Genomic DNA, 26,449 nt, shown 5'->3' with positions numbered 1-26,449 from the left:
GAGCATACCAAGCCTTTCTTGTAGAAAGGCAGCTACACAGTAGGCAGCAAGTTCCTCTGGAGCCAAGCTCACAGAGGACTGAAATAAAGGAAGAACCAGCTGTACTGAACAAAGGCAAACTTGGCGGAGTAGCCGCCTAGACCATCTGGGTATTACATCATAATCCCAGGGTCAAAAACAAACAAGGCAATGCTGCCTATGAAGAAAAAGCAACACAAAGTCACACAACGCGTGAAAAAGATAGGCCACAAGGACGAGAAAGCCAGGCCGCAAGGGCTAGAAAATCACGGGAGACCAGACATGAGGAGGGAGACTGCTGAATCAGCGTGACAGTCAAAAAGGTCCACGCCATTGAATGGCAGATCCCGAAGAGCGTCCTGAACATTGTCAGGAAAACGACTATCGCGCAGCCATGCATGACGGCGTGAAGCAACCGACAGGGCCATTGCCCTACCCACAGTGTCAGTAGAGTCCAGGGCCGATCAAAAGGAAAATTGTGCCATTCCCTGGCCATCAAGAAGGCGGCGATGCAAGTCAGCCCGGAGCCCTTCTGGGAGAGAAGGAAGAAGGAGCTCAACCAAATCCCAAAGGCCAAAGGTAGCACGCGCGAACACGCAAGACGTGTTCAAGGCACGGATGCCCGCACTGGCTGAGGCAAAAATGTGATGCCCACATGTCTCCAGCCACAAGACTCCCTTGTGGGAGGTAGCATCAGCAGAGCGGAAGGTGAAAGCCGCTTGGACAACCAGACTCTGAGCTCTAGCATGAAGGAACAAGCAGACAGGATTGTCTGTGGCCGGGCGATGCCGGCGAGCAATGGTCCGATCAACAGAGGAGGATCGTGCCTAGGTACCGAGCAGAATAACAAACAAAGACCCACCAAGGGGCAGCAGTGGCTCCATGTCCACAGGCTCCATGTGGAGGAGATCCAGTAAAGGATCAGAGGGCAGGGAAACCACAGAGGGCTGCAAGCGAAGAATATCGGCAGCCCTGCAAACAGCCCTTGCGTAAGCTGCACTAGCCTCTGTCGCCATTCTGGGGGGCGACAACAAATCATTGGTCAGTTACGGTTGGAGGCTAACTCGTCCACTAGACAGTAAAGGTAGAGCAGCCTGAGGTTGATACGAAGGCCATGGAATGCTAGGCACCTGCACCAAGGGGCACCGAAACTACCCTGGGCACGGTGAGCCCAGAGGGATCTCATCCTTCTGTAACAAAGGAGCCGTAGGTGCCGGCACCGGCGTCGCCTCGACGTCTAGAACCTCCAGAGGGTACTCAATCTGGGCGCAGCTTGACAGTGACTCGACCTCCACCTGCGGGGAGGAAGGAGGTCAACAGGGCATCGAACTCGGTGCCGCAGCCGACGTCAGCGCAGGAAGCCACACTATGCGGTGACTACACGGGTGGGCTGAAGAGACGACTGGGATACCCCTCCGGGCCGTGTCCCCACATCGTATTGCACGCAGCCGGTGCAGAGGACGAATCCGCCGGCGAAGAGCCGATATGAGTGCCTTCCTCCTCTGAAGGCGAACCAAGGAGAGGGGGTGACCCAAAGAAAGACTGGAGAGCCTTTGAATAGGCCTCCATTTGGGTCCTTGTCGCTCTGACACCCGGGAAGGCTGGGTATGGAGGAGATGACTCCTGGGCGCCTGTGCTTGGCAAAGACCGAGAGCAGCAAGCCCCAACATCACGTTTACGGGAGGACGACCTCCGTGACTTATGCTTCTGCTTACCTGTCTCCGAACGACGTCCGCAAGAACGACCTCGTGAGCGGGCCCGATCCAGAGAGGGAGAACGGCAGCATGAAGGCGCAGGGCCGGACATCCGGGCAGCCAGCAGCTTCATACAACGCTCCCTTAGGGACTTTGGCTTCATCTGCCGACAGGCGTCGCACTCTTCGGAGCCGTGGTGAGCTCCCAGGCACCACATACATATCGCGTGCGGATCCGTGACAGACATTTGCCGCATACAGGTCTCACACGCCTTAAAGCCCGAAGGTATCGCACACTGTTCCGTGACACTGAAGATGTCGAGAATGCCTGGAAAACAGGCCAAGGAACCGCTGGTTTTCCAGGATCCGCGTTGGGACGCGGAAAAGAAAACGGACGTCACCGCGCCGGGAGAGGCTTATATGGCTCTGCTGACGTCACGTCCGTATACGTCAGGGCGGAGCCGTGCGGCGCCACCCTCCGGCGCGCAGAGGTGCTCCTGCAGAAAGTTTGCCTGATCCAGTCGGACACCTGGGGATTATTCTAAGTTAGGGAAACTGAGGCTAGATGTATATCAGATATGACTGGTTTCAGTGGAGCCAATATAAAGTTAGACATCTCGGATTTGACTTGATATCCACTATATGTATTAAATGGCTGACCGCACTTACAAAACCTGGAAAATCGACTCTGGGGTATGTAGAGGGGCCTGCTCATGCAGGGGCACTCACCCACTTGTAACCAAGCACCCTGCCCTCAGGACTGAAGAGCCTGCCATAGGGGTGACTTGTAGCATTTAAGTGAATGGACCTCCGATATAAGGAAACTTATATCTGTTGTAAGTGGTGCTAGCACCAACTTACACAGGCTGCAATGGCAGGCCTGTAGTCACTGTTTGAGTTGTCTCATAGGTGGCATAATACACGCTACAGCCCATGGGAGACCCCTGGTGTATCTAAGCCCTGGGTACCTTAGTACCACATACTAGGGACTTACATGGGTACACCAGTAGCCACCTGGGAAGGTACCAAAGGAATTACCATAGTCCAATTTAGGGAGAGAGCACAGTGACTGGGGTACTGATTAGCAGAATCCCAGTCAGACTAGTCAGAAAACAGAATGACACCAGCAAAACGTGGGGGTAACAATGAAAGCAGATCCTACTTTCCTACAGATGGTCTTTATGAAGAAAAAGTATCACCAAAACTCACATGGCCTTTACTGTATATAAAGAAAGCATCACAGCAAACCCATACAGTCACCACGTGTTTCGCAGTGGTGAGCGCTGTGAGAAAGTGCCATCTTTCTTGCATGGTATGCCCCCACTTTTTGCTGAATTGCTGAATGTACCTTGACTGAGTGTGCTCTGGACTCCTGCCAATCAGGTGCCCTGGGCCTATGTTCCTTCCCTAAACCAAAACCTCCAACCCAAATTGGCAAACCCCGGCCACATGTCAGCCCCTGGTAAACGGTACCCTAGGTACCCAGGGCCTTGTGACCAGGGAAGGCCTCTAAGGGCTGCAGCACTCATTGTGCCACCCTTAGAGGCCCTGTACCCTAACACACACACACACACACACACTGCCCTTGCAGGCTGAGTACAGGACAAAACAGAGAGTCGACATGGCACACATCCCTGTTTGCCATGCCCACCACCTACACTGCCCTAGCATACAACAGCCACCACTCTAGCTGGGTGCCCTATGCTAGTGGTGTTGGCACAGGAGCATGAGCCCTGTGCCCCTTCAGTACCCAGGTCCATTCCTGGGCCCTGTAAGTGCAGTGCTGCCATTTAAGAGTACATGGTGCTGGGAGCTTGTCAAACACGAACTCCACAGCACCATTATGGCAAGACTGAAGACTGAGAAGTTTGGTATCAAACGGCTCAGCACATTAAACCCACACTGATGCCAGTGTGGGATTTAATGTACCATGCACCACAGAGGGCATCTTAGAGAGGCCCCCTGAAACCTGACCTACAATCCACGTCTGGTCTGAGAGGCTGCCTAGGCTGCCACACAGCAGACATGTTGCTGGACCCCTGGGGTAAGAGAGCCCCTGCTCTCCTGGGTCTGCAACAATGCACATCCTGGGCGAGGTGCTAGATCTCCTCCCCCAGGATGGGCAGAGGGAAGCTTCAACGGCATGCCGCCTCTGTGAGCTTCCCCAGGCCACTTGCAACCCCCACTCTGGTGGGAAACTTGGCCGGAAACCCCAAATAAGAGCAGGGGATGTGCCAGCCTGCCAACCCCACCGCTCAGGTAGGGGGAGGAGAGGTGAAGCACATCTCCGGGCGCGCGCCATCTTGAAGATGGTAGGTCCTACCCAATCAGGACTAGGCTACTGCCCCCCTCCCACAGGAGAGAGGCAGAATAGGGGGTGTACCCACCCCAGGACAGGGACCGATTGGTCCCTGCCCTTCACCTACCTGTAACGCCCCTAAATCTAGTATTTAGGGGCACCAAGAACCTTCCTTCCCCAGATTCCAGATTCCGAGATACAAAGAAGAAAGAAGACCTTCCCTGCAGCTGCTGAGAAGAGGAAGACACCAACTGCTTTGGACCCAGCCCTACCGGCCTGTCGACCCTTGAACCTGCTCCAACCCGGCACCTCTTGTGGCCAGCAACCTCACAAACTCCGGAGGACCTGGCTACCTTTTGGCTCTAAGCACCTGGGACTCCCATGAGTAGAGGTTCTATTCAAAATCAGCTTCTAATCCCTGGCATCAGCCCGGAACCACGAACTCTGCACACTCTGCACCCACCAAGCCTGGCCTGTGCCGGAGTGAACAAAGACCACGAGGACGACCCCACGGCGACTGTGACCCCTAGTCCGGCACCAAAGGACTTCCCTCGACGCTCCTGACGACACCTGCAGCCTCAGAACCAGGTACCCCCCCAACCGCGATCAACAGAGGGTAAGATTTCCCGACACCAAAAGGCACCACTGCACCCGGTGGCCCCCTGTGCCCAACTCCGGGGTACCTACCTATCCTCCAACTACCCAACTTACCTCTCGAAGTGGTGGTGGCACCTGAAGAATCTTTCCCATTGAAATCAATTGAGCGCCCGAAGGTTCAAAAGCACCCTGCACCCAGCCGCCCAAGTGGCCCTGGCAGTGTAACCTCTACACCTATCTACTTCCCCACTTGCCCTGAGCAAGTGACCAGAAGCCCAGCTACCACAGCCGCGTGGCCTGCTAGTCAGCAGCCACCAACCAAGGCCCCCCGGCCTCCCATAGGATAACATTGGGCCTAACTCACTCTGCTTCCGGCTGCCCCTGTGCCGCTGAGGGTGTAACAACTGTACCTACCTGACCCTGGGAGACCCCTGAGTCTGAGCCCAGAACCTTAACTGTGCCAGTCGAGTACTTACCTTAAAGCCGATAACTCAATTTTCTCCATAGGGTAACATTGACTGGTTTCTTCTGAAATTTCTTCTAAGTGTGGAGTTTTCAATACTTAAAATATTCACCAAAAATCAGCCGAGTAACGAAAACGAAAATATTCACCTGCTATTAGGTGAGCTCCCAGTGCTGGATCTTGGTGCCCAGCACGGACCCTGAAAAATATTCACAACCGTACTTACCAGCAACCCAATTTTCTTCCATAGGAAATCACTTATTGTTTTTCTGTGAAATTTCTTCTAAGTGTCGATTTTTGCAAACTTTAAATATTCTTTCAAAATCTTATAAATTGTGAAAACGTAATTACTTACCTGTTTTGGATAAAGGTCCCAGTACTGAGTCTAGGCACCAAGTACTGGATTACAAAAGTAACGAGAACATACTATAACTGCAACTTGAATTTTCTTCCACAGGGAATCATTGACTGTTTTCTATGAAATTTCTTCTAAGTGTCAACTTTTAAAATAGCAAAATATTACTTAAAAATCCTAGTAGTAACTAAGTCGACTTTTATCACTTGTTTCTAAGAACTGTCCCAGGACTGAATCTAGGATCCAGTCCTGGAATCACAAAATTAATCCTGAGAGTAATCTATTGCAAATAATCTGAAACTTCCATTGAACTCAATGCATTATTATGTTTAAAATTGTGTTGCCTATTGCAACAACTTGTAAATATCTACAAAAGCCAATTGCATATTGCAAAAGTATTTACCGAAAGCATCTCATTCTGAGAAAGTATATTTTAATACCTATTGTTGGTTCTAAAATAAAACTATACTTTTTTACAAAAACCATTGGCCTAGAGTTCAGTTCTTGAGTGTGTGAGACCATTTGCTGACTGAGCGTGTACAACAAATGCTTTACACTGTCCTCTGATACTGCCTTACTGCTCGACCAAGCTACCACTTTAGAGAGTAAGGTTATATCTAACTTTAGCCTCTGTCAAACCTCTGGGGACTGTGGACTCTGTACCTATTTGGGAACAGTATAAACAGAGCCACTTTCTCACAAGCGCTTCTTCAGGGCATAATAATATGAATACCAAATCTTGAAGGCAATACCCAGAATGTCATTAGGTTATAGTTCTGAGTCCCCTCCTTCCTCACTACTGATCTCATGTGAAAAAGACCCAAACATTATCGGTCATGTGTTAATTTACAAACAGAAGGGTTACTGATTTAGTGGGTGGTAGTCTGCACAGGGCCACTTCTCAGCAGCATAGCCTAAATATATGTATTAAACTTGTTTTTTACAAATAAAAATAAATCCTGCAGTTTGCCAAGAATAAGCAACAAGAACTAGTTCAAACCTGGCTCAACGAGATTAACTTGGACAGTTTCAAACCAAAGGTTTCACCCAATGCCATGTCTCTCTTAATCACTGGGCACAGATTCCACCTTCCAGGAACACATTGCCAAGAATACTATGACAGCAGTTTACCAGCTCTCTACAGAAGAAACTTAAACCATCTCTTCACGAAAGCGACTTAGGAAATGCAGTATAAGCCCATTTACACTTGCAGCAGAATGGTAGCTAAACCCTGTTAAGAGGGCCTCTCATACTAAAAACCCCTCCCCCTCTGCAGCAGCACACCGCATCAAGAAGCTGAAGAAATATGGCTACATCACCAGCACCCTGATGGAACTCCACTGGCTGCCCTTGCTAGCCCACACCATCCTCAAAACCAACTACATCATCAACAAAGCTATTACCATTACCATCTCTACATATATGGCAGGCAAGCTTAGCATCTCCGGTGGCTCTTGGCACATTCGCAGTCAGGACATCATTAGATTGGACATAAATAATAAGTGCAAGAAAGAAAGCAACTGGTCTTTTCCATATGTGCATGGAGGATCTGGAACCACATCCCGTTATCCATAAGAACTACAACAAGCCTTCTTAAATTTTTGAAAAACTTGAAGACTAACGTCTTTGAAGAAGACAGCATCACAATGCAGCTACAGTGTCTTGGTTTTAACCTTGTATAGCAGTGCTTCTCAAACTTTCCAGAACCACAATCTGGTTTCTCTGAATAGTTATCATTCATCCATCACCAAGTAAACTGTGTAGATTTGTTTTGATCCCATAAATTTTTTTTGTTTCCTTATTTACATTTGTTTTGTGTTATACAAAAAATGGCATCTTACAGTCTCTTTTCAACCCGTGCCCCAAAAAGATAGTCACATAATTCATTTTACTTTCTTTGACAGCAAGGAGGAGTTTGTAAACACAAATTCCCATTTTAGAAAACAACAAGCAGCAAGAAGGCAGAGTACATAACTTGGCATTTGACCAAAGGCAACACAAATACAAAATGTAAAAGGCATCTTTATCTATTGCTTGGACTTTCTCAACCCACCAACTATCGGTTCGTCGCGACCCGAGTTTGGGAAATACTGCAGTACGGTGTTCTGCTGCCTTTCCGCGAGGTTCAAACTATAGAAATTCAAAATGCATCTCATATTGAGAACAGCAAGTTGTTGTATATTCACCACGAAATAAGCTCTCTTGAAGTTTGCAGGAAACAGAACTGTGAAACATGTGAACAAGGGAAAAAATAATGAAAATACAAAGAGGACAAGGTTTCTCAACCAAAGCACTATTCAGTCAATCAGCTTTATTCGGAAAAATAAAAAAAGTTACATTAAAAGCATAATATTTCAGATCAGAATACAAACAAAAACTATTTGCCCAATACTAATAGCACAGACAAAATATTTAAAAACAGGTCATATCACAACCAAAACACTAAGCAATATAACCGAGGGCAAACGGTGGTCCATAATTAGTTATGTTTTTATTGGCCCCAACCACCACATGGCTAGTTACTACAAAAAACAAGGCCTCTCTTACCTCCTACGTGGCCAACCTTCCCTACCCAATATCGCAGAGCTCGGTTTCAGCGTTTCATTCCTATTTCTCGACACTTGCTCACATTACTATCAGTAAACTCTGACATATAAACTTCTCCTTTGGGTTTTCCAGCTACCTATTCGCTTTCTCCACCTTATCTCCTTATGCACACTTCTCCAACAGTAAATGCAGCACCACCGAATACTGCACTTTGCCAAACCAAACCAGCATTGGCAAAGCCAACAGATAACGCCTTTGCTGAGCAGGATGGTTAAAAGTAAAAAAAAAAGAGAGTTTAAATTTTATTTTTTATTTTTTAAAAAGCTCTGACGCAGCAAGATGCGGCCGCATCACAGCACTTTTTAGGTCTCACCTAGACAGCGCTTGTGTTGTCTCTTCAAGACATGTTGTATATACTTTGTAGGCTTACAGCCTGCAAATTGCTATTCATTTGTTTCTTCAAGTCCTTTAAAAAGCCTTGCTTCCAAGTGGTTAATCTTTCCTATTAGTCCCTCCTTTTCGTGGGTTGTTCCCTACCACGAAGCACCGCCCCATTACTTGTAGCCTTACATTTGTCCCATTTTAGCAACTGCTTTAGGAACTTCTTTTTTCTTTGTCTAAATGCACTTCACACTAACGCTAGTGTTTTAATCTCGCTCCAAGATTTTCTGTAAACAGGGCTGTAATTCAGAGATCAGACGCCGTTTCCTTGCGGGCACTTGATCTTTCTCTGACTTCAAGGTGAGAGACCCCATCTTCCCACCCTCTTACTCATAACTGCTTGCCCCCTCCTTCCTTGTTATATAAATAGGCAAATGGCTTCATTTTCTTGTCTTACCAACTCCCTCTCGCATAATGGTAGAAGCGGTTTCAACTAAAAAGTGTTCATGTCTGCAGCTGCCGACCAGAAGCTTCACGTCAGCTGTAAAATGAGGTGTTAGCGCCTAAGGCCACAGAAGGGTGGCCTGGGATGGAAGAACATTAGAATGTACAGGGGGGCGTGTCATTGAAGCCTCTTTTGGAAGCGCTCATCAGCATCATCATGACCCGACCCCACAGCCTTTGTTCAGCTTTACTGGCTCTTCCCGGTGCCGTGGCCCGGGCCAGGAGCAGTGTAAGATATAACGTATCCGAGTGAGTGTGGGGAGGACTCCCCCCCACAATACCTAGAGCATGCTGTGAAGGAGGCGTGAGGGTTGTAAAGTTAACTTCACGCCCTGCAAGACCAGCACACTCCATGCTGCCTGAGTGGCGACCATATTGAAACACCTGATAATGGGAAAGGCGACAAGCATAGAGGGTGATTTGGAAATCATTCCTAATAAGGTGCATTGCTAGTGGATTTATTAATTTAGAGGTATATTGAGGAAAAATATTGAAATAAAGTACAGAGGCATGACCGAACTACTTTCCAAAAAAAACATTCACACTGAGAAGAGGCTTCTCAGGCTCTGAGCCCAGGCTTGGATGCTCTGCAACAGAGAGCAACCATATCTGGCTTCTTTTCAGGCTTATGGTCATCTTTCCCGGCGTTAAAAAAAATACATGTATCATCAGTGCTTTTGCCATTCTAGGTGCAGCTCCGGAGGAGCTTATTGATGGCACTGTGAGAACCCTCAATACCCAGCATTCTATTATCATTAATCATATTCACCACATTCAAATTTCACAGTGAAATTTTTCCAACTGATGCTGTGGCGCACTGTTCAAAATCATTGGCAAAGCCAGTAGGTCCCTAAGGCGATACCTATTGGCTGTGCCAATGCTTGTATTTCTAATGGCTGGTGGGCAACATGGACAAGGAGATAATGGGCAAAACTGACAACTAGAAGCAACTTCTGATGAAGTTAGAAGCAACACATGACAGGAGTGGGAGGGTTAGAAGCAACATGGACAACAGGGGTGGGGGGGGGTAGGGAAATTTAAAAGAAACACAGACAATGGGTCACCCCGAAGAAAGGCATGGCACAATTCTCTCACTGTGCATGTAGCAGCATGGCATCAGCACTCAAACATTCACCCCTCCAACCCCACAGGTACAGAACGGGCAGGAGCTATGCAAACATCAGCTACGCGCAACATCTACAACAGTGCAAGCAAGTAGCAGTTGGAGCTTCCATCAAACAAGCGCAGCATGTTCAACAGTGTAGGCTGCAATCACATGAGGAAATGGGCAAATGTCAGTCAGTTACATACACAATATGTGCACAGGCAGAGAGTGCATACTTCTCTCAAAGACAGACGAGTCAGCAGGGTAACACAACAAAGAGTAGCAGTGCAAGCGTAGTTCACACACCTGATACAGTGCGAGCAGCAACATAAAAAACGTCCCTCTCACACAGAATATATACCATAACGGTAGAAGCAGGTTAAGTTCCTCAAACAGCAAGCAGCATTGCAATTTTTTTTCAAAAGTCTCATTCACTAGTAAACAACACGTAGGAAAGTTGAAGTCTGTAAATGTGGATTTATTTTAAGCTAAGAGAAAAGAGCACAGGCAGAGCAGTAAACCTACTGACAGCTGTCAGCCACTTCAGATCCTAACATTCCATTTGTTGCCTTAAGCACAAAGTAAATACAGCATGGTCAGCAGTCGGGCACTCCTTTACGCCACATAAAGGTACAGCAAAGGTAATAGGAGCAAGCTTCCCTCAACTACATATATTTCTGATACAGCACAAATAAAAGCTGGTAAAGATTCACTTGCACACAGAACAGAGACATCAAATGGAGCAGAGCAAGCTTTTCTTCCACACAACAGATACAGCACAGCCTGCACCGCAAGCTTCCCTAGCGTCCAAGGACAATGCCAGCATCCACCATAAATACAACTGATAGCGCACAGACAGCAGAGGCACAGGCCTTCATCTGAAGCAGCAGAGATACAACTTTGACACTGCAAGCCTCCCTCCTACAAAGAACAGGCGCAGGAGTAAAAAGTGCATGTTTCCCACAAATATACCATGCACGCCATGGGACTCGGAACAAGCTTCCTTCTCCCTGAAAATGGATACAACTGACCTCCCACACAAGCAGAACAAATATAACAGCACATGCTTCCTTAAACACTGAGCATGTACAGCACAGACAGCAGCACTGGAAGCTTCTCTCATACAGATCAGGTACAGCAAAGCAATACTATAGGTTTCATTCAGATACCAAACATGTTGTACAGGGCAAACTGTGGCAGTGCAATTTTCACTCACATTTGTTTTTATTTTGCAGTTTTCTCTAGGGCGAAAATGGAGGTCAGAAGATACAAGAGCAAGCTTTGCTTGCATACTTGCCAGCACATCATATCAGCAGCGCAAGTTTCCTTTAAACATGGAATTGATTAAACACACGCAGCAGTGGAAGCTATGTACGCATGCACACACAAGAGATACAATACAGGAAATAGTACTGCATTTTCCTCATGTAGAGATAAAGTTGGGACAGTAGCAATACAAGCTTTTTTCACAAGGCGGTCCCAGAATGCTTGTTTCCGATCCAGGGAAGACCTGGCTTGGCAGTTCGGGCTGGACTGTCCCCATGAGGAACAGGTTAAGACTAACTTGCATATGGCTGGGTCTGAACTGGGGTGGCGAAGTGAGCTTAAGAACAATGATGGATTCAACCCTGATCTAATAGTGACTGGGGGTAAGTGTCTGAAAAGTTTCAGCGCTCTGTCCATCATCATCTTGTGTTTGCTTTGGGATAGCATAGGCAACACTGCAACGGTCCCTTGTACACAAAACATGTACACCAAAAGCATCAGCTGTGTAGGCTACTGGAGCACACCAGACAGGCTGAGTACATACAGCAGCAGTGCATTTTTATTTGAATGCGTAACATGTACAACATAGCCACGTTGCACACAACAGCAGGGCATGCTTCCTTCCCACATAAGGCAGATACTGCACAGGTATCAGCATTACAAAATGCTTTGCAATTTGGCAGGTAGTAGCAGTGCATTTTCATTTTTAACAAGTATGGCAGCAAAGTACAAGTAGCTACAGTACAAGTAGAAGTAGTACAAGCTTTCCTCATGGACATGCAATGCAAGCTTCCTTCACAAAAGGGACAAAACGCACAAGTAGTAGCAGTGTAAGCTTAGAAATAAGAAGCAGTGCGCACTTCCTTCACACACAGGATAAATACAACACAGGTAAAATAGCAGGACAAGTTGCTTTCCCACTTTGACTGGTAGTGGGAGCGAAAGCTACTCTCACACAGAAAGGTAGCAGCATTGCAAGCTTTATTTACACATTGGGAACATACTATAGAACACACGTAGCAGTAGTCAAAGCTTCCAGAGTACACACAGAATAGCCAAAGTACTGAAACAAGCAGTTTTATGATATTGTTTTGGGACTTTTATAAAGCACGTCTGCTACTTTTGTGACATCTTACTATTTGTGGGCAGTCGTAGCTACACTTCAGTATAACAGAGTAAATTAGTATTGCATTGATAGTACACTCCGCAAATCTTGGAGCTCTGGTACCTTGTGCGGGACTCTTCTCACCTTTTGTACTCTGCATTTTGTCGCTTCATTTTCCCCAGCACATTGTAGAGAGCACTGATCTCTGGATTGATGTGTCGATCTGCACCCCCATGCCGTCGGGGTACACCCACGACACCCCAGGCCCCTGCTGCATCGTCTTGGCACCAGCAATAACCCACTATGTGCTGGAATAGATCCACATGGATCCTGGAATGAAGCGTGACTAAGGGACACTGCTGCAGTTTGTTTGATGGGTGAGCCAAGGGGGCAGTTGCCGCTCCCTACTTACCCCCTTCCCCCCTTTAGATGTTTGGAGGGTTCTAAAGTTAAAATTTCAATGAAATGAGATTATGCATCCATGGTCCCAACATATTCGAAGTTGAAAAAGAAATTATTGAAGTTACAAGCCATTCCACAGAACAGAGTTGTATGGGATTGTGAAGCTTTTAACTTGCAAATGTCCAATAACAATAACAGAGAGCAATCCCCTTTTCCTTCCAGTTAGCTTTGGCTAAACCATGGTGCCTCCAGTAGACCACAGACACGGGTTCGGACAGCTACACTGGGGCAGGATTGTGCTTGCCAGTGTTTTAAGTAGCCCTCAACATATGTCTGATCCATTATAAAGCTCTCAAACAACTACTCGCCCAACAAAACTCAGAAGAAAATTGCGAAAAAGCACAGGCAAATATACATATAGTCTCTAAAGAACTAATACATACTGAACATTTTTGTGAAGATTTGGGTGTACTATACGATAGGGCTGTGGGGTTTTATCATGCAGTACTCTCTTGGGTCCAGTTAGGCTTGTTTACTTAACCTCAACCCTGGGTAGCTGTGGCGGCAAGCACTAAGGCTCAGCAAAGGAACAATGTATAATGCATTTAACAGCACCAAACAACGAAATAATAAAGTCACAACACACGAAAAAATGGGGACACCAATTTATAAAAATAGATATTTTAATTAATTTTTTAGAGACCTTGATTAGAAAAATCCACCAGAGAGTTCCAGAAGATTTCAAACAATATAATAACTTTGAAATACAACTGCAAATAAGCATTTTTTAAACGTTTTAAACTTTTGAAAAGTTTGTAACAGGCTACTCCGGCCTGGGTTAGGTGACCAAATCTGACATGACAGAGGTCTAGGGGGCCAGAGATGAGACTTTGGACAGTTACCTGGCTACCAAAGAGGTTTTAGGGCAAGATCCAAACGTTAGAGAACAACCTTCATAGAATACAATGGAGTGGTCCTGATGCTTAGGGATGCAGGCGAAAAGATGATCTGGTTGTGGTGTGGTCGATTGGGGTGTCTTTGTGGTGGTTCCTCGGTCCACAGGTGAAGGGGAGTGATCTTCACCACATAGGTCGGGGTCTATCTAAGTCCTCTACATTGCAGTAGCAAGCCAGCCAATGCTAGGCTACCGGTCAGTCTGTACCACGGTTGAAGCCACATCCTTGGGTGGGGGCTAGTGTCCCTTGGTTGTTAGGAATCTGAACTTGGATAAAAATCCTGGGCCAGGAAGGCTCAGGTGCAACCTTTGGCTATCTCAGGTCTGTCCTCTTTGGGGGCCCGGGAACTGGTAGCTGCAAAAATTCGGCAGTGGCTACCAACTTGTCAGTTTGGGCCACTTCAGCTTGTGTCGCTTGTGCTGGTTCGAGAGGGATCAGCCAACTGATCCTTGGAGTCATTGCTGTAGGCTGGGGATCAAGCCAGGAGCCACAGGCAGAGTCAAAACAGAGGGGGGAGGGCTTGTGTGTGTGTGTGTGTGTGTGTGTGTGTGTCTCTTGCCATTGTGCAAATGGCAAAGTCGAGCTAGCATTGTAAAACACTGCCCTTCCAGTCTGCAGTGACAGGCTGGAAGCCATTTTGTACTTTGTCACATGGGATGGCACAGATAGTAATGCAACCCTGGGTGGGGACAATGCCTTAAATGCGCTGGGTAACATATACTAGGGAGGTACAAATAAGTCAGTCCTTGCCAATTGTGAGTATCCAATTCGAAATACAATTCGTAGAGGGTCAGAACACTGGCATTAAGGTCTGCTAAGCAGGCCTCAGTGCACTCACAAGTCGAAAAACCAGCACCATCAATCCAAAACTGTGGGAGTGGACACGCAATGAGGCATTTCCTTACAATTTTTATTTTTTACTTTTCTATCATTATCCTGGAAAACAACAAAAAACACCCACATGTAGAATCGAGGGACATTTATAAAATAGAAACACCCATTTCTATAAATAAAGCAAACTCATAATACCTGTGTAAAGCCCATTTTTAAGTTCTCTTTTTATTGATCTTCTAATACAAATGTATAAATGTATAAACTATGGGCCAGTTGTACTTAGATAGCATTGTGCGATTCCCTAAATGCAAATCACAATGATTCGCAATTAGGAAATCGCAAAATGCAAAGTATGAAGGTATATAGTACACCTTTTGTGATTCCTAGGGGGTCGCAAATGACCTAACTCATGAATATTAATGCGGTAGATCGCACTTTGCAACCTCCTAGGAATCGCAAAAAACACGGGGATGGTGGCCTGCTGAAATCAGCAGCCCACCAGGTCCGTGATTGTTTTTAAATAAAGCAATCTTTTTTTTTTCGTAAAGCAGCCAGTTTTCCTTAACCCCTTCCATGCTCATGACGGAACGATTCCGTCATGAGCATCGGTTGAGCTGAGCTCATGACGGAACCGTTCCGTCATGGCCCCGCCCGCGCTTGAACCCTTCAGCACCGCGGGGGAATCCACGCAGCGCTGAAGGGGTTAAAGGAAAACGAGATGCTATATAAAACAAATAGAAAAGTTTTCTTTACATTATTTAAGAGCAGTCAGTATCCGTGGGACCACTGCCTGCTCTTAAAAATGGTTTTACAAACATTCACAAAGGTGAAGGGGTCCCTTGGGAACCCCTTTCCATTTGAGAATGGGTTACCACCTACTTGAAGTAGATGGTAAAATGTGAATGTTTTGCTACCGCCAATTGCAGTCACAAAACATTCATACATACAGATGCAATTCGGTATTAGGAAATGACGCCCTAAACACGGCCCTTCCTAATACCGAATCGCAAACCCATTTTGCGATTCGGTACAGGTTACTGAATCGCAAAATTAAGTTTGCTGCATCGGAAAAGCAATTTTTGAGTTTGCAAACGGGCAGATTCTGCGAATCTGCCGATTTGCAAACGCAAAAATGCTTGATACATCTGCCCCTTTATTCCTAAAACACACTGAATATTAAAAAGGAGTTTAAAACACACAGCAATCTTGCTTTCTAGGTCCTCAATGATCAGCTGTACTGACTCATGGTCCTTTTAAAACAGAGAAACAAAAATAAATTGTTTGCATGCAGCACAGTGGTAGCCCCCTTAGTTCATTTTGCAGTCTACTGAAATACACTATGCCTGAACCCCAGAAACCGCACTGTCAGCCTCGCAATTTGGTTTTGAAGGATGGATTGAGGATCTGAAAACACCCAATGCCAACCATTTTTGTGTGTCATGTGGGAGAAATCTATTCTCTCTGAGAAACATAAAAAAGAGAACAGTAGGGCAAATCCCTGCCTTAGAATAGGGAGGTTAAATAGGAATGATTAATAATCCACATTTGTAAAGTGCGAACAATCACCCGTAAGGGTCTCTAGGCGCTGGGGGCCGTCGGGAAGATTAAGCAAGCTATTGCCCAGAGTCACATGGTGCTGGGCTAATCTGCTGCCGGGAATCGAACCGTGATCCCCTGATTCCGGAGATAGTCGCCCTGGCCGCGGCGCCACACCTCTTCCTGGGTGATTATTTCACACAGTCTCTGCAATTAGACTACCTAGGGAGGCTTGACACACCAGGCTTAGAGTCTGAATGTACTCTATATATGTATGAGCTGAGGCCCACGAAGCCACTTCACAAAAGTCTAGGACTGAGCCATTTCACATTAGAGCAGCTATGGCTGCTTTACCGAAAATTATCGGTTTGCTTTTTGATTCAGATTAAATTTTGCTACAAAATATTTCCGACTACAATCTGCTTAGTGAAGCCAAGTCAGTGCAAATGACCGTATTAATTGGCTAATAGCAGTTGAGATTTACGCAATTCTGTTTTCTAAGTATCTTAAAGCGCTTTTTGCATCAAGGGTATGGAGAAAGCACTTAGCCCGAGATATGGCAACCAGGAAGAAGGCGAGAAGCCAGACTGAGATTTAGGTGAAAATACAAAATAATTCTGGAAAGAAAGAAATGGCAAGCCTATTTGTGTGATCCTTTTGCCCTGAAGGGAACTGCTTACCCTCGATAGGCCACTCGGATGGGTTCCCCATTCTTCCACCAAAACATCCCTTTCAATGATCTGAGCTGGAGATTTATAAATTGGGATGCCATGAAGCTGGTTGTTCTTACATGACAGAAATTGGGACTGACTAGGAGGAGGAGTAGTTCAAGATTTGTTCGCATCAGTTCCCTGTTTTCTAAGATTATAGGTCTTCCAGACAATCTTTAAGTGGCTGCTTATGAAATCTTGCATTAAAGGATTAAAAAAATGCAAAAGGTCAATCAGCCAAATGTTTGGTAGTTGTTACATGACATTAACACTTGCTCTCTATGGAGGACACTGTCTTATGAAGGAACCAGATTCTTTATTTTTAGCATTAACCAAAAAAAGCCTATGGCTTTCATTACGAGTGGCCAAGGGCAGGGACACAGAGCAATCTTGATGCTGGACTGTTTATCTTTCCCAGTACATCCTGCTCTGGAATCAACAGGTCCAGAAACTCTGGGGTTTGCTGACCCAAGTCTTTGTGCGAAGATTCTCCCACACCCTTGCATGTTCTTTGGAGACAACATGAGGAACAGCAAACAGTCCCCGATCATCAGCTTTGCTCTCCCCCAACACCTCATACCTTACTACATGCCAGAACATCTCCTGCACCTATTTACCACCTGAATGAAACAGGTAGCAAATGTGTGCAGTTTTTGGTCAGTTATTTCTACATGCAGGACTTGGACCCGGTATTCCCGGGTCCACGTGGTAACTCCCAATCCAGGGAAAATAACTTATCATCCCTTGATTTTCGGTGTGGGATACCAGTAAGAACCAGAAATGTACAGACCCAAGACTTGAAGTAGTGAGGTGGTTGTCTGCAGATTCTAAAGCACCTTGTGACTGGAGTCAGTATTAAGAAACCAGTCGCCTAGGTAAGAATAAATTAATAAGCCTTTGTGGCAATGCAACATTTGCTAACATGGCCATGCCTTTGCAGAACGCTTGAGCTGATAGCAGTTGTTCTTCCCTATTCTCAGTCAAAGAAACTTTCATACAAAGATATAACAGTAGGTGCCTTGTACATATACAGAACACATGTAGGCTCCATGTTGTAGATTCCGACTTTCTCAACACATTTGTTTCCAGAATTTGACAACATTCCCCTTTAAAGCTGGAAAAGACACCTTAGTTTTGTTGATGTTTTAGAGCGAACTCTAACATATTATTTTATGCAAGAGTGTACTTTCTGTACTTGCTAGTCCAGTGCAATTTGTCTCCAAACCCTTGATAGTATGTTAGGTGATGAAAAGTGGAATTAGATTTTGCATCTATTCTGCACAATATCAAGCACTTGTGTCTGTTATGATGTATTATATTCTCCTCTACCAATAACCAATGGTGGCACATTAAAGATTCGCAGTTTTGCTGAAGAAGTCTTTCATGCAACCAAAGGCTGTTCAAAATTAATAAATAAATCAGGTTCGCCTTTTGGCTTGGCCACTGCAGACCCACGGACTTCGCCAAATGCTTTTTGCCAACGCTGTTCATCATCATCATCTTCATCACAATGTTGTATCTGAGTGCAATCGTCATCACAAGTGTATATTCGTCATGCCGTTACTGCAGCCCCAGAGTGATGTATAAGTGTGCAGGCACCACCACAAATGTACACTCGTACATAAGTTGTTTTTTCTTTTTTTTTAGGTACTGACGGAAATGTTTCCTCAGTGTCCGGCACACACTGTGGAGTAGCTGTGCACTTTAGAAATCTGATTAACAGTTTCAGCTGTGGTGCCAGACCTTTAGGTGTCAATGGGTTATTGTGAGAAGTTGGCCTGATGTATGATGTCACTAGTTCTAGTGTACACCTTATATCAGTCCAAATACCCTTATGGTGATTGGTTGTAAAGTCAACCTTATAGACCAGCTATCCTAGTGGTAGCATGGACAAGAGCAGTCTTAGGCTAAACTCTGAATGGCATGTGAAGCCAGCTGTGATACCATATATAATCCCTTGAATACCAAATGAAAGGACACCACAACAGATATATATATATATATAAAATAAAGTGTATTTATTCTAGTCAACCCCTCAGCACTCTTTATGAGATTAGAGGTAAGTACAACACAGTCTTATTTAAGCATACATTAAGTCACACAGGTAAGTAATACAGTTAGGCCCTAGGGGCCACGCAAACCATATACTAAAGAAGTGGTATAAGGACCACTGTCACGGAAATAGGATAGGCCTAGGGAATCGCTGGGGCTACACTACACTAGCAACAGTTAGGAAGTGGGAGGCCCACGGGATTCAGGTGCAGAGTGGAAACACTCACGCGTAATGCGTAAAAGTCGATAGAAATAGTAGTTGTTAGCAATTAACAGTTTAAGGACACTTCTGAAGCAGCTAGAGAGTCGAGACTCGGAAACTAGACCCTAGGATAGTCACTACCCTTGTGAGCACCGAAGTACCCAAGTTACCTAGCCCACGGACTGCGGGTGCATAGGTGTGAACTTGCGTCGGGTTTCGTCGTGGACTTCTATGGATGCCTGAAGGAAAGTTGCTGACAGGCAGTCAGTGAAGAGTGTCCGGTGGATCCCAAGGCTGGGATCAAGAAGAGAGGAGACCTGCAAGCAGAAGGGACAGAGTCAAGGTCACTAGCCAGTGACCACGTGGAACCAGGAAGGAACCAGGCGATGTCGTGAAGATTGCAGGTGAATGTGAAGCTTGTCGCTGCAGCCACAAGGACCAGGGAACGTCGAGGACGACCAGGACCAGGAGGCGAGCTGTCCCATGAAGGCTCTTGCTGTCGGCGGCGTCGAAGTTGGACTAGGACTCACCAAGCCTTGGCAAGCGGAACCCACGAAGAACGGAGGACTTGCTTCTGGTGCAGACCAGGAAGGTCTGGGGTGCTTCTCTTTTGCAAGGAAGCGGGAGCCAGTCTGGAGGAGCAAAACCAGCGGTGAAGATTTCTGGATGCGTCGTCACAAAGGCCACTAGCCGACGGGCAAGCAACCGGACAGACGCAGCAAGCAGGAAAATGCAGAAGGGCCCCACGCAGGACTCGTGGAGTGTGGGGGGCTGATCTTCGGTGCAGATGGTGCTTGGGGTTGGGGCTTCTCAATCCCCTGTGCACAACTTCGAGGGTGCCTCAGAAGCTGCGCTGGAAGATACTAGCCACTTTTCCCAGGTAGCCGGTCCCACGTCTCTCGTCGCCTCCACGGATCTCAGCTCGGCTGTGGATGTGGATCAGGGTCGGAGAAGTCTGGAAGTCAAGGCTCTGGTCGGGCTCTGCAGTCGGTCCCTTGTAGAACTTTAGCAAAGCAAAGGGTAGTCTCTTGATGGTGCCTGTTTGCACAGGGTAGCCACTCCTTGGCCACAAGGGAGATTCTTCAGTCTTCTTCTTTCGTCGAATGTCGAAGGTCCAGAGTTTCTGTTCAAGTTGCAGGTTCAGGATAATCTAATCTCCTGGGGCCCAGCTACCACTCTTATACTAATCTGGGGGGCTGGGTTACCTGCTAGGTCACGCCTTATGGGTGGGACCTGGGAGTGGGGTGGTTACACCCCTTTCCCTTTGTCCAGTTTCGCGCCAGGACTGGGGCTGGAGTGCCCCAGCACCGGTTTGAACTGGACTATGCACGGGACACCTTGTGTGCCCCAGGCATGTCTCATTCTTTTCATCCCTCCCTGCCCCAATACACTAAGGCCTGTCTGGGGTGGTGCTCGCACCTCCCAAGGCAGGCAACCTATTGTCCAAGCCTCCCTTGCCAGGATCACTCCCAGCAGCAGGAGGTCAGACTCGTGTCTGTGGCAGCAGCATCCATTTTGTGATACTGGGGCTCTGGTTAACTTTAACCGGGTAAGTAGGTTACAACATGTCTTCTCCCTCTAGAAGGGAGGGATAATATCCTCATCCCCAGAAATGGGATGGGGGTATTATTCCAAAGTGTTAGACACCTTACAGTACATGTTTTGATAAAGCCAAACCATAGTTACCATAACCGTTTAAGATTATATGGTAGGCTATATCATAGAACAGCTATAAGGACATGGTTCCGAAAGCTGCAGACAGGCTCAGCTCATGCTAGAGCACCATCTCACATGTTACCAAGCACTCTGCCTCCAGGATTGTTAAGGCCTGCCATAGGAGTGGCTGATAGGTACACATGTGTCTATATGTAAGGTAGGTATAGGAATACTACACCTAAGCAAGGAGTGATTACACAACCTTGCCCCAGCTGAGTGATAAGCCAGTTGTGTCATAATGGAAGGCCAGGCCAGGGGTGGCATAATACATGCTGCAGCCCCTGGTAGGCCTAGGGTACACCTATGCCCTGGGTACCTAAGGTACACTGTACAGGGGCCAATAAGGTGATCCTATCCAAATGGGTTATGTACCTAAAGTACATAGTATCAATTTAGAGAGAGAACAGCAGGGCTGTGGGTCTGGTTAGCAGGCCCACAGCCACATCTAAGTCGAAAACCAGTAAAGCAAAAGCAAAAAGTGGGGGTGAACATAGAAAGCAGACCCTACTCTCCTACAGTTATTGCCTAATAAACTGCTTCTGTGCCTCTGAAGAAGGATTCAGCTAGTCTTATTTACAACAATCAGATACCCTCAACATGAGGAGATGCAAAAGAAATTGCATTGATCAAGACACACAAGGCTAAAACACAAATGAAATGTCATTTTGGTGAACTGTTCATACGCTTAAGTCAACATGGGATTATGCGGAACCAAAGACACTCATGGACAAAGACACTTAAATCGAAGTAAGTGGAAGCAAAAGACTAGAATGGAGTCACGCAAATGTATTGTGAACTATAACAGGAGGCTGAAAAAGACTGCTGAGGAATAATATGAGGGAGATACCACCTTACCACGGACATGAATAAAACATTCAGAACAACCTTCAAGGGAAAAGAAACTAAGTTATGGTGCAGCAATTTTTGACACTACTAAAGTTCAGCAACTAAAAAGAGATGTGAAACGCTCAACAATGAGAGCCTATTAGAAGTAATTAACTATAGTCAGCACTAAGGAGTATCCTTAAAAACTGGTTGATTACAGCCAATTATGTTTCAGAAGTTCCTATCGAGCAATGATACTTTTTTCCTTCCTTCATTAGGAAATCATTTAAACGCTTCAACTACTTATATTACATGACAAAAGGCTATGCCCGCACAAAAGGCAGAAACGTATCCAACATGAAAGAGCGGGGTGTGAGGTTTTGGGGGAGGGGGCAGAACGAGCTTACAATGTTGATTCAAAACAGATACTTATTGAAAAGCTTTTGAATGACAAGCAATACGAATGGAACAAACATGGAGCATGATGAAATTAAGTACTGGAGAATTATTAAAAAGCAGTCTAAAAGCAATGGAAGCTAGGAGGGAATCCAGGCAGTGCAAGAGGTGAAGCTCTGCAAGTCTATTTACAATGCATCGAGAGGGCAAGCTACAAAACCCCTGACCAATGTGCACCAAAGTTTCATTTGAGCATGCAGATCAGATCTGAGGACATGTAGTTTGGAAACCAAATTAAACCACACGTAGTTCAGAAACGGAATGAAAACTAAAACTCACTTCTTAACAACTAATGCTGCAGCCAGCTAATGACCTGCATATACCAATTACTAACATCAAAGTCAAAGTGTCAATGAAGGTCTTCCAGCTAGAACCATTTCATTGCATGGTTAGAAGCAGATAAGTAGTTATGTGTGTGGAAAAGGTACAGAAACAGCAGAGCAGTGTAGATTGTAGAGGTCTTGCGTGTATAAGGAACATTTCTGATCTTAGATGGTCATTACAGGAAGCTGTACCAACTATCCACATGTGGGTCATGAATGGAAACACAAAGCGGGAAATGAAATAAAAAACCTATTTAAACTTGTATTGCTATTTGCTCTGGACAGGACACATGCAAAGAAATCAAGCTTTCCTACCTTTTCAAGCTCCTCCATGTTGCAAACCATGTGTGCACAGGTGGTGAAGATTTACACTGCACGCGACCTTGTGCGTATCCCATACACCTGTCAGAAAAAAGCGACCAATAACTATAAAGTAATTGTTCAGCACCTTCTGAATGCACAGACACAGAAAATAAATTCATACATCATTGCATTTTATTTCAACAGCATTACAATCCTTCATAATGCAGTATTACCAAACTTCTAACCCCAAAATGTTCATTTTCTGCAACTCACTATGTTCACCCTCCTGGCAACTTTTGTTTTTACAACACCTAAAAAGGTTAAAGTGCTGGCACTTCTTTATTTGGTGTTGTCACTACTGTTAGAGTGTGTAGTTGGTATAACGGAGTCACATGAACAGGGCCACTGCCAACCCAGGTCTGGAAAGGTGTCATATACGAGTGCCTGTGTGTTGCGCGCTAACAAGAAAAAACATAACCATAACAACGTACCCACTCCTCCATCCCCCTCCCTGCCTCCCTGCTATACGGATTTAAAACTACCCGCCACCCCAACATTGCAGAGCACTTCATACCCAATACCTGTAACAGTACTTGCGTTTCGGGGGTGAGAAGTCCGGGGAACGCTGTAGTCTAACCCCTCTTTGAAGATCATTATTCATTCGAATCCCGCCTTAGCCGCACGGCTAGTCCTACAGCCGCGGACCCTGGCCTGCCCTTCCGTCTGATGAAGACGGTCACACTAACTGGATATCATCCGGCGGCGTGTTCATTACTTCTTTATTGGCAGCCCTTGAATAAGTCCTTGAAGGTCGGCGATGTCCATTTGTGCCCCGTCCCCTTTTTTCATTCTTCAGCCTCCGACCTTTGTGCGCCGTCGTCTTCCTGCTCTCGACTGTGATCCTTGGGGCACCCCTCGCTGTTGTTGGCGTGGGCCTCTTCAGGAGTGTCAAAAAACCAAGTTTTGCCGTCCGCCACTACTTCGCCGGAAATAGTATGGAGTAAGTAAATTCTCTGCGCCGAAGTTCCTTTTTAATCTCGAAGAAGCTCCCGCGACTTTTGGTAACCGCAGCTGTGTAGTCCGGGAAAAAGGATACCACAGAGTTTTGGATGCGAATCGGCGGGGCCACTCTTGCTGTTGGCAGTATTGCATCCCGGTCACGGAAATTAAAAATTCGGGTCAGGACGGGTCTGGGAGGTGCTCTAGACTTAGGCTTACCGCCTGGCACCCTGTACGCCCTTTCTACTGAGAAAAAGGTGGAGAGCCCCCTTGGTTGGAGTCTTGTCTTTATAAGTTCCTAAACATAAAGGTCCATGGCCGGGCCCCCTTCACTCTCGGGAATGCCTGTGAGTCGGACGTTATTGCGGCGAGAGCGCCCCTCCTGGTCACCCAGCTTCGCCGCCATTATTTTGTTTTCAGGCTCCAGGTGGCTAACTTTTTTAAGCAATGTGGCTGTGTCCCCGGCCAGGGTTTTCGTTACTTGTTCCACCTCCGTGACCCTTGCGTTCATTTTCTGGAAGTTATGTTATGTTATGTTAAACGGGGTTTTGTTAAGCGCTCAGCTACTCAAGCAGAGTGTCCCGGCGCTATCAGACCCGAAGCCACAGAGCTCTAAACAGGGGGGGGGGGGGGCTTATTGGCTAAAGAGCCAAGTCTTGAGCTCTTTTCTGAAGGACAGCAAGCTCTCACTCATCCGTAAAGAGAGTGGGAGGGCATTCCAAGCCCGGGGCGCAAGGTACTTGAAGGAGCGTCCACCAATGCGGGCGCGCCTAATTGCTGGGACCGTGGAGAGAGATAGAGACGCTGAGCGCAAAGCTCTGGCTGGTTTATAGAGGATGAACCTCTTTCTGAGATAACTAGGGCCCATGCCATGAAGGGTTTTAAAAGCAAGGGTGAGCGTTTTAAACTCAATGCGCCTCTGGATCGGCAGCCAATGAAGGGTTTGCAACAGGCCAGACGCATGGGCGCGATGACCAAGACCAAAAATCGCACGAGCGGCCGAATTTTGCACAATCTGCAGGCGCGAGAGGAGAGACTTCGGGAGGCCCAGATAAAGGACATTGGCATAATCAAGCCTGGATCCTATTAGGGCCTGCACTGTCGTCTTCCTGTGGGCAATGGGGAGGAGGGGAAGGAATTTTCTAAGTGCTTTCAAGACCCCGAAACACTGGCCAACCAGACTCATAATTTGTGGTTTAAGAGAGAGGGAGGTGTCCAACTTAACCCCAAGATTTTTTGCCACCGGTGTTGCATTAGAGGGGGGGGACATGTCCAGCGGCCACCAGGATTTCCAACACGTATCAGGGGGACAGCCAAAAAAGAGAACCTCGGATTTTTCCGAGTTGCATTTGAGTTGATTCATTTGAAGCCAATTAAAGACTGCCTCCAGACAGCCTTTGATGAGAGCACCATCGAAGTCCATATCTTTCTCGCATGAGAAAAGGAGCTGAGTATCATCAGCATAAGAGACAATCTGGGCACCGAAAGACTCCGCAAGTGCCGCCAGAGGGGAAATATAGATATTAAAAAGAGTAGGACTCAGGATTGATCCCTGAGGCACACCCACCTCCATGGGTGGCACTACCGCGGAGTGTGGGGGTGCCCAGACTGTTTGTTGGCGGTTGGACAGAAAAGACGAAAACCAGTTGAGTACCGTACCACCAATACCGATCTCCTCAAGGCGCGCTAGAAGGCGGCCATGGGGGACGGTGTCAAATGCCGCCGAGAGATCAAGCAAAATCAGCATTGCCTTCCCCCCAGAGTCCAGGACTTCCTTAATGGCCTCAGTCACCTCCAACAGGGCCGTCTCCGTGCTCATGTTGGCACGGAAACCGGATTGAGTGTGGTGCAGAATACCATGGGACTCAACGAAGAGCGAGAGGACAGACTGCACGTGCTTTTCCGCAACTTTTGCCAAGGCTGGGAGCAAGGAGATAGGTCGATAGTTGGCATGAGTAGTGGGGTCTAAGGACGGCTTCTTCAGCAGTGGTACGACCATCGCTTGCTTCCAGATGGAAGGAACTGTGCCTGTTTCTAAGGAGCGGTTTATAATGGGGTTCACCATCGGGTTTAGCACATGGGCCACTTTAGCCAACAGCTTGGCAGGGCAAGGGTCCAACGGAGAGCCCGATCTTATTTTTAAGAGTAATTCCAGAGAGTCAAGAGGTTGGAGAGGAGGGAAACTCATCAGGCTGGGTTGCCCCTGCTTAGGCACCTCAGACGGGGTATTGGGCCAGGACAGTCCTCCCAGGTCGAGAGAGGAAAAAGTAGCCTGAATACTCCTGATTTTATTGGAGAAGAAGCTGGCTAATTGAGAAACCCACGTCTCAGAAAAGGAACATTTGAGGGAGCTGGCGGCAGGAGAGGTAAATTCTTTAACAATAGCAAAAATTTCCTTGCTAGTGTTCGCAGCTTCTTCAATCCTATGGGTGAAGTACATTTTTTTGGCTACATAAATTTCTTTATGATAAGCCTTAATACAGGACCTATAGGCCTCCTTTAGTGAATCTAAATAGTTGGCACGCCAAGCTCTCTCGGCCTTCTTACAAAGCCTTCTACTGGTATTGAGAGCGTGTGTGAACCAGGGGCCAGAGGCACGTGAGGATTTCTTAAGGGAACGCTTAGGCGGGGCTAAGTCCTCCAAACACTGTGCTAGCCATGTTTGAAAGCGAAGGAGGTCCAGTTCTAAGTCCCCGGTGAGAGAACAGGGGTGAGATAGCCTATAGTGCTCAATCATCTCAGGTGTGACTAGATGAAAGGGGCGTGACAGGCGGGACTGACATCCGACAGGCCTACCCGTCC

The 26,449-nt window shown here is 46.7% G+C and overlaps 1 protein-coding gene across 3 annotated transcripts in view; it reads right to left on the bottom strand.

Moving 5' to 3' along the window:
• Positions 1-26,449, bottom strand: part of LOC146866700 (importin-9-like) — a 372,779-nt gene that overhangs the window by 40,933 nt on the left and 305,397 nt on the right. For 2 of the 3 annotated variants that reach the window (XM_085600471.1, XM_085600450.1), the window contains exon 10: positions 22,661-22,747. In XM_085600471.1, coding sequence (XP_085456597.1) covers positions 22,665-22,747 — 83 coding nt within the window. In that variant the 3' untranslated portion in view covers positions 22,661-22,664. Of the gene's footprint in view, positions 1-7,198; positions 7,650-22,660; positions 22,748-26,449 lie in introns of those variants that run through there. The other variant, XM_085600461.1, reaches the window with a different exon arrangement.

Source organism: Triturus cristatus, chromosome 1_2 (assembly GCF_964204655.1).
Source record: "Triturus cristatus chromosome 1_2, aTriCri1.1, whole genome shotgun sequence".
Lineage (NCBI taxonomy): Eukaryota > Metazoa > Chordata > Amphibia > Caudata > Salamandridae > Triturus > Triturus cristatus.
The sequence above is the reverse complement of the archived record's forward strand: the minus strand, read 5'-3'. Positions and strand labels throughout refer to the sequence as shown.